The 12970-nt window shown below is 38.9% G+C and overlaps 1 protein-coding gene across 1 annotated transcript; it reads left to right on the top strand.

The window, feature by feature from the left end:
- Positions 1-316: 316 nt before the first annotated feature.
- LOC142100761 (adrenodoxin-like) lies at positions 317-12661 on the top strand. The gene is made up of 4 exons (XM_075184559.1): positions 317-540; positions 4374-4501; positions 4723-4852; positions 11828-12661. The coding sequence occupies exons 1-4, from the start codon at positions 389-391 to the stop codon at positions 11943-11945; spliced, it is 528 nt and encodes a 175-aa protein (XP_075040660.1). The 5' UTR covers positions 317-388; the 3' UTR covers positions 11946-12661.
- Positions 12662-12970: the final 309 nt, after the last annotated feature.

The following is a 12970-nucleotide window of genomic DNA, read 5'->3' as shown; positions in this document are numbered from 1 at the left end:
ATCATATGTTATGTTGTACTTTGACTGCACAGCTCTACTGTTGTGGTTAATTTTATGTGTACTGTATTTTGTACTATGATCTTAATTACTTTGTCTTGTAAAAAAAAAATACTATGCAATATGACATTTACTAATCTTCTGTTAAAGAGCATTTGCTAAATTGACCTTGCAGCCTCTGATCGTCATGATTTCAGTGTGAGAAGAGCTGGTACGATATTGTGTATATGCTAGTGAGTGTGTGTGTGTGTGTGTGTGTGTTATGTATGAGCTTACACCCACAGTGGGATGGTTCATTCTGCATAATATTTGCTCTCCTTATAATCTCACATTCCATTCAGTTGCTGACAAAACGCTAAGCAGCTGCAGTCAAGACTTCTCCTCTCTGAACATGGCTCGCCGGGCCCCAGGACTCTTGCGGACACTTCTGAGTAGCCGTCATGGTCACATAAGCCTTAAGAATGATGCTGCAACCAAGGCACTAGCTAATTGCTACATGAGGGGCATCACATCTTCGGCTGAAGATGCCAAGTCCAACACTGGGTAAAAAATGAATAGAGATTGAACTAGGATCGAATGCAATATCATTAGTTTAAAAAGGTGTTGAAAATCCATAGTACAGAGATTACAGATTACATATATTAATTCATGCAGTACCTCAGTTTTCCAGTAATAGTTCTACTTTTGGCATGAAATTTATCTGCTTTTTTCTATTAAATGTGGTTATGCTTTATAGAACTGTGTAGATAAGTGGCTCTCAAATTGTCTATTGTGTTACCTAATATAACATTGATTTTGTGTAGTATTATGGCTGCTGTGTTTTTTGGTGTTCATGGTATAGTCAAATACTGAAGTCTACCGTGATGTGATCATATCTTCAAAAACAAGCAAGTGCTTGCGACCTACCCGGAATTCAGGAGTCTCCTAAAGGTTCTGGGAGAGTTGACAAGTATGATATAAAGTTGTACCCTAAATTATTTTCTTAAAGTAATAGCTCTTTCTAATATTCAGGGAAAGGCAAAACCACATTCTCTGGCCATGTATATATTTTTCAGTTTTAATGTAGTTTGACTTTAAAATGGTCAAGAGTGTTAACAATTTATCCCTTGATGTTTGCACATGTATTTCAATTGCCACACTTCCTCTTATCACTCATGTGGGGGCTCCTATATAAATGTATCTCTATACTTTCTTCTTTATTCAAGCATTAATTTAGCTAACTTCTGGGCAGATTTGAATATACAGGGCTGTTAATGAGAGAATGAAAAGCCCATGTACTGCCAGGAACTCTGAAAGACAATACACTGCAGGATATGTATAATACATATGTGAAATATAAAGTTCCAGGAGAAAAGTATTCAATTATTGTCACCTGTTAATAATATAGTAATTATTGAAAAAACGTTTTATGAAAATGTTTTGTTTTTCCCACCATTATATACATTTATCATGATGGTACTAATGTTTATTGTACATAAAATGCATTTTTACAATTTCTAGCAATGCATACACAACCGTCATCACTATCACTCGGCACGTATGCCTGCCCTGTAGCTGGTGCAAGCGATACAACAGAAAATCACATACCATGGAGATGCCCAAGGCTTGAATTTGGCACTTCTGCTGGGCGCTCGATCTTGGCATGCCCTTACTGTTAATTTGCTACATACATACGCCCATTCCCCTCCACATTCCACCCATGAAATTGTAGTCTGTTGTAAGTGTCCTTTGCGCTCGAAGATGAATTGCATACACTTGCCTTCTGTGGCATATAATTCTTTTGTGGGCATGCGCAGAGCAATTTAACACAAAATACAGCACATATCGACATTTACGTTCCTTGATGAATCAGGACCTTAATCTTACTAAATAACCCTCACTGTCTATGTGTATATTCCTCTCAATGGGACAGATTCAATTCCCCGCACTGTTCTTTAGAACAACGTGGGCTGCACACTATTACTGTTACTGCAGTAATTTTAAAACAGATTTTTACTTGCGACTCATAGAGCTGCGAGTAAACATCACTGTCTATGTGTATATTCCTCTCAATGGGACAGATTCAATTCCCCGCACTGTTCTTTAGAACAACGTGGGCTGCACACTATTACTGTTACTGCAGTAATTTTAAAACAGATTTTTACTTGCGACTCATAGAGCTGCGAGTAAACATCAGAGTTGAAATTACCGTAGTAACGGTAGTAATGCGCAGCAATTACTTTAGTAACAGTAATAGTGTGTGGTCTGCGTTGTTCTAAAGTACAACACGGGGAATTGAATCTGCCCCAATGTGTCCACACCTCATTAGTTAAAAAAAGGGCTTACAATGGATGCTCAACATTCACATCAAAAAGTTATTTGACACATGAATAAACTGACATTTAAAAGTAGAACTGTATTTAATAACACTATATTGTAACTAATAGTCCTCTGTAGCAGGTACGGAATAACACAGTTTTGCAACATTGCACATAATAATCGTGTATATTCAGTCTGGAGTGAAACATCACAACATGGCACAACTCCTTGATTCTTTATGACTATAATCAGAAATTCTGCATAACTTATATTTATCAAATCTTCAATCAGCAACCCTAGTAAGGATTAGAGGAATCCAGGGTTGCAATAATACAGCAAGGTCATATCACCCTGCAGTAAAATTTCTTAGATAGTAGGGGAGTTTCAAGGTCTCTTCACAAAATGATAACACATACTGGTCATTAACCTTCTGTAATTCAAAGTAAATACGATAAAAACTGTAAAAATCATCTTCATTTCTTTCTTTTTGTATAAACATATGTTGTTGTTTTTTTATAAATATCCAAGTTTTAACACATTTGTTAGTGACAGGTAAACATTCCAAAAATAACCTTTGCTTGCATCTGTCAATGCAATGTGATGTAAAACATGGGTGTTTTAAGACACATCCTTTTAGATAGCATAGTAAATATTTGACAACAGTAGGCTGTAATGGTAGGCAGTTAAGTTTCCCCTCCATGCACTACTATACCTCAGTTTGGAGATCAACCATCTAACTATTGGTTCCGAAGGTTTGAGTCTTCTTCATCACCAAGTCTTCTTTAATGCACCAAGGGTTAGAAATTTAAAGACAAAAAGGGACAAACCACTACACTGACATAATTGAAATATTTTCACTTAATTTAATCTATTAAACATATTGTCTGTTCCAATCGCTTGGTAAAACTTCAAAATGCAGCATAATTTAAATTGCATGTAATTAGCTAAACATATTTAGCTTTATAACTTGAGCTTTTTTTTATCATCTGTGATGCTTTTTAGTCACTAATTTAAGGTGGAGGGGAAAGGGGGGATTATTTTATCACACATTAATTAAAAGCAGAACAAGTTTAGAATCCAAAATTGTGTTCACAATTTGAGTTTCATAAAAAAAATACTTTTTGGACTCAGTCCTCTATGTACAATATGTTACAATCTGAGTCAAAATTTGAAATCTTAACACATCTGCTTTACTGTGTTTGTAAATTTATGTATATTGAAAACAGCGACAAAGCTACTACATTCTATTACCAACCCCTCCAGTAATGTCCAATAAGAGTTTATACTTAACTAAATCTGTCCATTTATCTATCACAGTTCTAGTCTATGTGAAGATATTTTGAGATATACTTAAAAGAACAGACCTATTCTATCTTACCTTTTATCTTACCTTTCTATCAGCCTATATGGAAAACAGAGTCTGGGTGAGTAGTTTGAAATTTTCTGGGTAACATAATTGCTTTGTATATATTGCAGATTGATAGATTCAAACACAGGGGCATAACATAATGTATTTACCTTCTGTTTCATGTCATTGAATGTCATGAATCCCTCAATGTACAGTACTGGTAATATGTCAGTTCTTTATCAATAAAGTATAATAAGTAAATAATAATACTATGCATTGCCATTTGAACATTTCCCTGTGTCACAACCACTTTAGATACTGTATAAGTTGTTGTGTATGTTCTTTTGTTTCTGTTGGGTATGGGAATTAAGGGGCAGAAATATTAAATTTCAATTTACTTTTTAACACAGCTGCAGATTTTAATTACATTCATGTTATATAGATGTATATATACATTTTGTGTCTATTTATCCTTTAAAAAAAATTATAGTATCTGGCACCTGATTGTTCTCAGAATAGTAAAGTGTATGTTGGGATAAGGATAAGCTGAATCCAGTATACCTGGGAATAAGAAAGAAATGCATCTCATCTCGGACCAGGAAGCCAGGTTATTAAAATCTAAAAACGTTTTGGGAGAATGAGCTCTAACTGCTTAAGAAAAGTGGGGACACTTAAATCATATGCTAACATATAGCTAAAATTAAAATCTTTCGTCTTCTTTACCATTCAGAAGCTCAGAAGATAACTTGACAGTTAATTTCATCAACCGTAATGGTGAAACACTGACAGCAACAGCCAAAGAAGGGGAGAGTCTACTGGATGTGGTCATCCATCATCATCTGGATATTGATGGGTTTGGTAAGAGATTAAGTTATCATACTGTACTTAAAAAAATGTTAAATTAGCAAAGTAAACATTAAAAAAAGTAAAAACAAAGTAAATAAAACTGTCACTTTAATATTTTCATAATTCTAACTATATATTTTGTTGTTGACTTTAATTATTATTAACAAATATACTATTAAAGGCATTTTTCCAGCAAAGCAATTGATTTGTTACTATTTCTTCTCCTCTATAAGGTGCCTGTGAGGGGACCCTAGCCTGTTCCACTTGTCACCTTATATTTGATCAGAAGGTCTTCCACCAGCTGAGCTCCATTTCAGATGAAGAGATGGACATGCTGGATTTAGCTTTTGGACTGACTGACACGTAAGTACTTTATTTCATTACTTGTCTCTTTGGAACCCTTACATTAAACCTTCTGAAACAATGCTCTTGAGAAATAATAATAATGCTTTTTATGTTATGTGCTTGTGAGAGGTGCAGTTTTGTGATGTTTTATTCCATGGTCGAAGTGGGCTGGTAAACAATGGTATGTCATACCGCCACTTCTCCGAATACTTTGATTGAATAACTATCAAATTCCATTCACTTATATTTGCCACTTGTAAGTTTCCATTTTGACCACTGGTATTATTTAAAACAGTGACATAATGGCAAAGACAAATGACTGTCTTATATCCAGAATCCTTAAAGGATTAATCTACATTTACCACCATAGACTCACACCATACGTCTCTTCTCCCCTTTCCACCTCTGCCCCAAATCCTACTACCTAGAAAATTTTGCCAACTGCCTCTCCCACTTTGATTCTTCCAATATACGCACCTTCATCCTTGAGGACTTAAACATCCCCGATGATAACCCCAATGGTATTTCTGCCTCCATAAACTTCTCCATCACATCTGCTCATGGTCTCAAATAGTGGACCTTTTTCACACACAACATGATGGACAATCCTTTGATTTCGTGTTCTCTTAACTTTGTGACTTCTCTATCTCATTCTTCCCGCTTTCTTACCACAACCTCCTCTCCTTCCACCTCTCCTTACCGCCCTATGGATCCTATGACGCCTTATAAATAAAATAGGTTCGATAAGGATGAAGATGCTAAGAAATATTAAGGACATACTGTAAATGGTTATTATTAAATGGTATACCATACCCATTTTTTTAGTTAGTTAAACATTCTCTCTAGCAAAGTGTACCTCACATTACTTGTAAGGTAAAATGTTCTTCTGATGGTTAGCATGTATTCTCTCCAAATATATGGAATGCTTCACAGACTTGTTACCTCTCAGACATAAGCGTTTTTGAATTCCATAGCGTGAACAACTTTTCAAGCTGCACAATTCAAACCAGCTGATGTTGATAGATGAGTAGGTGGTGAAGGCTGGCATATATTTGGAGTGTATACATTCCTGCTGTCTGAAGAAGTATGATGCTAGAAAATGTGTGGGGTGGAATATCTTAAGTGAAACACAGTTACAAAAGGGTACTTACCATGAGTCTGGTACGTAGGTTATTTGACAGGTTTCCCAATATTTTGACTGCTCAAATTGCTCATGCAACCTCCTGCTTGTTGCGGGGGATGGGGACACGCTGTCTGTCTAAAGAAAAGATGACAAGGCGCATGCTGAGTTGTGCATACACACGTTTGTTTAGTATAAAATATGAAAATTTGCACTGCACGTGCCCACAAAAGAAGTGTACACCTATGTCCTTATGCAAATTTTGGATCTGACACTTGCTCCTTCTTAAGCTTGGAGAGGTAGAACAGTGGAAGGAAAGGTCTGTCAAACTAGCTGCTTCTGATTGGCTGATTGGGGATTTACTTATGAATCTGATATTGCTTTCTTCATTGATCATGTCTGTATTATATGATTTTTAGGGCATATTTTAGAATGATTTTTTTGCTACTTTTATTCATACGCCAGAAGGAATATTATACCTGCTGTTAGTATAAAGGTATTTTATCAAACCTAATGGCATATGTGATATGTGCTATCAAAACAAATGTTATAAAATGTTTCTTGTGCTCATGACCTGGTTGAGTGTAAATGTATCTTTTGTACGCCTGACATAAACCTACACATACGTGAGACAGTGAGCGTGATTCATTAAGGAAAGAAAAGCAAAAAAAAAAGGATTAACTTTGCACCTTGGCAAAACCATGTTGCGTTGGAGGGGGAGGTAAATTTAAAATGTGGGGACAGATTATATTTGAGGAAGAGCATGTCATAGATGAACTTTATATTTCAGTGTAAAAACATACTTGCCAACCCTCCCGGAAAGTCCGGGAGACTCCCGAAATTCGGGTCAGTCTCCCGGGCTCCCGCAAGAGCTGGCAGTTCTTCCGCATCCCGCAACTCAGCGAGAATCGCGTCAAATGACGCGATTCTCGGTGAATCACGCCATTTTTTGGAGGCCGCGACGTAAATGACGGTTTAGCGGGTTTGCAGGGCCAAAATGACGCAATTGGCTCCACCCCGCATCCTCCCGCCCTCCAGTCACGCCCCTTCTCCCGGAAACAAGTTTCCAGGAGTAGGCAAGAATGTGTAAAAATAAAGCTATTAAGTATTTGTCTACTACATGAAAAAGAAAGCAGATAGTATTTTACTTATGGACAAAATAATAAACTAATTTGAACCCTTTGCATTGTAACATGGTTTGTCCAGGAGCAAATGCACTCTTTTATTTTGCCTTACTTTCCTTAATGAATCGGGCCCAGTGAGTATGATGACAAATGCACCTCTCACCTCTGCTTCTCACACATAAATGGCCAGTGTGTAGTTACCTTCGGATCTGTTCAGGGGCTATAAACAGTGTAGCTGCACTGTCAAACAGTTTGTCCAGGCAGACAGCAGCTGTTCTACAATAGGTAACATCAACTGGCAATTACTCTGCTTCCTAGACAGTCACCTTCTCTCACAGCAAGGCACACTGCTCTATAAGACACACACAAACACATTCAATTAACATACATACCTACATAACAATAATGTAAGGCCACATCTCCTAATGCTGTCATTGTAAAACTATGAAAATCCATTTACTTACATTTTCCATACATCTACTTCTAAATTTCCACTTCGACCACTGTATATACAATTATGCATTTTCAAATGATCATGTCACTTTTGGTAATTCCTGTAGATCACAACTTTGCTTTTCTCATAGAGGTGCAAGCCCAGGTAGGTTTAATTTTCATATTTGAATTCTTTTGAACCAACCTGATAATGTCTTCACTACTTTACAGGCTATATATATATTGTAATAATGAAAGATAACACCTGCCTAATTAAATGTGTTGTGACATACCTGTGGTTAATATATCTTGATACTATATATATATATATATATATATATATATATATATATATATGAGAAAGTACACCATTCACAGGAAACGGACACAGGTATGCTGAACCAATTAGCTGTTTATTAGCAGTTGTCAGGATGGTAGAACAGCTCCAATGCTGGTACAGCAATCATATCCAGTAACAGTACACGAAAATCCCCACCACCCACATCTGGCTAGACATTACTTCCCTGTCTGCTTGTCGGCCACTCACTGGCATCGGGGGTCCCACCCACACATAAAGACAGTGTCTTTATCCTCCACCCAAGCACTACAAACAAATCACAGCAAACCAATCACACCCATGTGGAACACCTGTGTGTGTATGTGCTCAAAGAGGAGCCTAGGGAAAACTTAACCCTGACTGCAGCCTGCTGCTGCAGACTAACTGTGTTCCTACCTGTTCCCTTACAGAGAACTGTGGAAAATAATACTCTTTGCCACATACCCTCCCATTTGCGTCGCCAACCTTGCTGATGCTGACACTGCGGAGAGCACATCCCCGCCCTGGGGACAGATCGTCCCTCATGGGAACTTTGTCACCTGGTTGGAAAATTCTAACTACAGCTTACTTATCGTAGTTTCTTTTTCTATTGTGCTGGACTTTATATTGTGCCAAGGTATAGCCTTGGGATACCTAGTGGCATAGTCCACTATAACCAATACATACTGATGGCCGCAGGCCGACTTCTTTAATGGGCCTACCCAAATCCATACCAATACGCTTGAACAGGGTCTGCACAACAGGGATGGGACCTAGCGGGGCCTGATAGTCTGGCTTCAGACAGGTTCTCTGACATACTGGACATGTCAGGCAAAACCATTTTATTGCCCCGTACACTCCTGGCCAATAGAACCTGAGCAATATCCGCTCCCGTGTTTTATCTTCCCCCATGTGTCCCCCACACAAATGTGTATGTGCAGCTTTGAGAACAAGTGATATATGGATTTGTGGTACATAAATTGCTCCACAGTTCTACCCTGTACATTAGCAACTCTATACAACAGATATTTCTCTACCATATAATAGGCTATACCTTCTGCAGGCTTGTTAGCCTTCTCTACCTCATTAATCTCAACCACATTCTTATAGACATTAGCTAAGGCAACATCTCCAAATTGGTCTCGGACAAAGTCTCTTAGTGGAAACAAGTTAGACAATCCTGCCCAGTCTGAGTCCTCATTGGGAGGCGTAGCCCCTTCACCGGATGTCTCACCAACGAACGATGCCAGGGTCTGGATTTACATTGGTACTGGTGCAGCTCTCCTTTGTCTACACTCCCACCTCTTAGGAGGTGTATTTTCCTGAATTGTCTGGTTCAGGTTTTGTAGTAGATCCTGGCGCTTTCCATTCCCTGTTCCCTCAAGCTCCTCCATCAAGGCTGGACTTTCGGCCGGTGCTTCAATTGCCGACGTGTCCGGCTGGATTCGCTCCTGGAGGATCTGCTTGAACAGTGGAAAGTTTCTGCCCAGGATTAAAGGGTATGGCAGTTTTGGAACAACGGCCGCTACCATTGTTACTGTCTGTCCATTCACAGTAATTAGCGAAAGAGTCCTGTCATATTCCTCGGCAGTCCCATGGACACAGAGTACCTTCACTTTGGGCAGATTATGCGTCAGTTTCTCTGGTAATATGGAGCTGGAAACCAAGGACAGTTCACTACCCAAATCTACCAGAGCCAGCACCGGTTGGTGATTCGCAAACACAGTCATGCAGAACAAGCAGGACTTCTTGGTAACCGGACTCATTGTACAGCAGCTCGGATAGCTTGGTTGTGTGTGTGCTAGTGAACAACGCATATGCTCTACTACCGTTGGGCACTGAGCCCTCAAATGTCCAGGCTCATTGCACTTGAAGCAGATTGGACTTAATGCAGGTTTGGCTGCCTTTTTATCAAGCAATCTCTCCTCACCAGCATCCGGTCCACTGTTCCATATGCCAGATTTTGACCGAGGCACAAACTTTGGAGCGGGCAACGGAGATTTGGGCATATGCTACAAGGCACTGTATCTCTCCACTATAGCAGCCAATTCACCATATGACTGAGGACTTGCCTGCCGCGCCCACCTTTGGAGCCCTTGGTTCATACCCCGGATACAGTGGTCAATGGGCAGAATTTCGATCCTTCCACCCGCAGTGTTCTTTTCTGGCTGCAACCACTTCTTTAATGTTCTACCAAGCTGAGCCTGAACTGGTATATCTTGGGAGAGTCTCCAGTCATAATATCGTTGGGCCTCCCCTGCTCTGGTGACTCCAACCCTCGCTAAGATGGCGTTTTTCAGCCGCTGATAATCGCCAGCCTGGTCCTCATCTAGGTCTATATAAGTTCGCTGTGCTTCTCTTGAAAGATAGGGAGCCAGGTATTCGAACCAAGACCCAGGTGGCCACTTGGCACGGGTGGCGGCACGCTGAAAGGCTATTAGATAGGCCTCCACGTCATCATCAGAAGTTAATTTCTGTAACGTGGTATTAGCTGGAGCCTCTCTATCCCATCTCCCCTGAGCAATCTCCTCACGGAGAAGTCGGGTAATTTCCTCCTGCACTGCTTCTACATGCACTAGGGTTCTTAAAATGTCTTCCATTCCCACAGGAGTATGTGCTGGGAAATGAAACCTAGCTTTTCTCAGCATTCAGGTAACAACAAAAGTTCTGGGCCAAACCAAATTAACAACTGAGTGACCCACAAGGTGTGGTACTACAATTACCAGAAAATAAATTTGTTTTTGTTTGTTTTTAAACCCCTTTTTTTCAGCTGACATGTGCTGTGAAACCTTCATTGGTAAATAGCAAACAAACCCCCCCAAAAAAAAAAAAATCTATTTTTTTTTGGACCACACCCAATTCACAGTTTGAACCCTTAACAAGTGTGGCACTACAAGGACTAGCAGTGTTTTAACTTCTGCTTTATTTTGCAACAAAACAGGTGCTAATCAGTTTCCCAATGCAAAGGTTTGTCTCTTCACAGCAACACATTTGAAACATAGCATTACAAGTTTGATTGATTTTCTGGACCACACCCAATTCACAGTTTGGGGGATTATAGTGGTCTTTAACAGACTCCACTCACCACCCTTGCATCTGGAGACTGGGAGGATGGCTGTGTCTTAGCTGTCCTATAGATCCCACGATGACACCACTTGTGAGAAAGTACACCATTCACAGGAATCGGACACAGGTATGCTGAACCATTTAGTTGTTTATTAGTAGTTGTCAGGATGGTAAAACAGCTCCAATGCTGGTACAGCAATCATATCCAGTAACAGTACACAAATATCCCCACCACCTACATTTGGCTAGACATGACTTCCCTGTCTGCTTGTCGGCCACTCACTGGCAAATATCCCTCTTTGTCACAATATATATATATATATATATATATATATATATATCTATATATATAGATATATATATATATATATAGCCAAAGCCAACAAACAATGACAATAATCGTGATGCTCAATTCAAGATTGTATAAGTAATTGTCCAATTCTTATTCACACCCGGACACCACCTTCATACAAGGTGGCAGCCTCCCTTCAAAGTTCGGATGATATACCCATCAGAATTCTACAAAATCGGGGTGGAAGGGGAAGGCGCCTATGGTGTAGTATTTAGGGTAATATAGTCCCAAAAGCCAAAGTGTGTGCATATGCGTACCAGATGTCAATTTGGAAACATGCTCATCAATACACGCAGCTTGCGTGCTTCACCGTAGTCATATAAATCCACTCCAATCTTGTGTACTCATATGAACAAAAGAGAAGACCTTATCCTGTAATATTGTCAAACAAGTAGAAAGTCTACTTGTTTGACGAAACAAGTCTACTTGTTTGACAATATTACACGATATGCACAGTCAGTGAGTGATCATACGAGATGTGTCACTCCCTTCTGCATACATTATTCTTTGGCTGAAAACCAAAGTGCAATATGTGATATATGGTTTGATGGAAATCTCCTACAAATTCTCACTTATCTTGCAGGTCCCGTCTTGGGTGCCAGATCTGCATGACAAAAGCAATCGATGGAATAACAGTACGAGTCCCAAAAGATGTGTCTGATGTCCGAAGGGAAACAGTTGGAAAGCAAAACACGCAGTGATATGACTGTTAAACCAATGTTTAATGGTGATTTTATTTTTACATTAGATACTCGATGTGGGAGCTTTTTCAAGCTAGAGGACAAGCTTTTACCAAATCTAATGGAAAATATCATCATCTCAGAAATATCATAAAACTGCTGTACTTGGTTAGAGTTAATGCTGCAGTGAAGTCCAAGACCTGGACTTAAGTGGAACATTGCAATGTCCTGTAATGTAAATGGAATGATACGTGACGGCCTGTATTTTTTTTTAGATTTAGAACACTGTTTGTCATCTCTTCTACAATGTTAAATCAAAACAACTTAGTTGAAGACTATAAATACTGTTTGCTCTACCAACACTATCATCATAACCTGCTTGTATTTGCACATAATATCCTGAGCATGTACATGCAAAGAATATACATCTATCTCTCGCTTTCTCTCTCTCTCTCTATATATATATATACATAATATTACTACTATGTGTTATTACAAACATGTCAGACACTTTAAAATTATTCTATATAGTATGCCTCATGTTGTTGGACAGAGGTACAGACCTTTGCCTTTCCTTAGTATAGATGTTCTAGATCTCACTCGACTCTAAAGACCACAAGCGAATGACAGGAAAATACTGCAGTCAGTATTGATTTATTGTTAGTTTCTTATTCCTATACAGAATGCATTTTAAACTTTATTGATTATCAGCAAATGTGATTAAACTTTATTGATTATCAGCAGAGAAGATAAAACCTAGAGAATGAGAAACATAGACTGTTGTGAGTTTATCTAAAGAGGTAGGTTAAAGTTAGTGTGTCAACAGGCTCATATTATACAAATCTGTCACTCTCTAGTAATCCCACTGCCTGTTAATCATTCCCCCCATCCACTCTACTCTGTCCATCTATCTATTATGCTTTGGTTTGCATCTTCTGACTGGTTCAAAAGTTCACTCAGTGTCTGAGCAATATTTTATATTTTATATTGGCTATTGTGTGCTTTGTCTCCTTTCCTGACATTGAATCTGTGCTGCCCTTCATAAC

This window comes from Mixophyes fleayi, chromosome 9, assembly GCF_038048845.1.
Source record: "Mixophyes fleayi isolate aMixFle1 chromosome 9, aMixFle1.hap1, whole genome shotgun sequence".
Classification (NCBI taxonomy): Eukaryota; Metazoa; Chordata; class Amphibia; order Anura; family Limnodynastidae; genus Mixophyes; species Mixophyes fleayi.
Note: the sequence above shows the minus strand (reverse complement) of the source record. Positions and strands in the feature narration are given on the sequence as shown.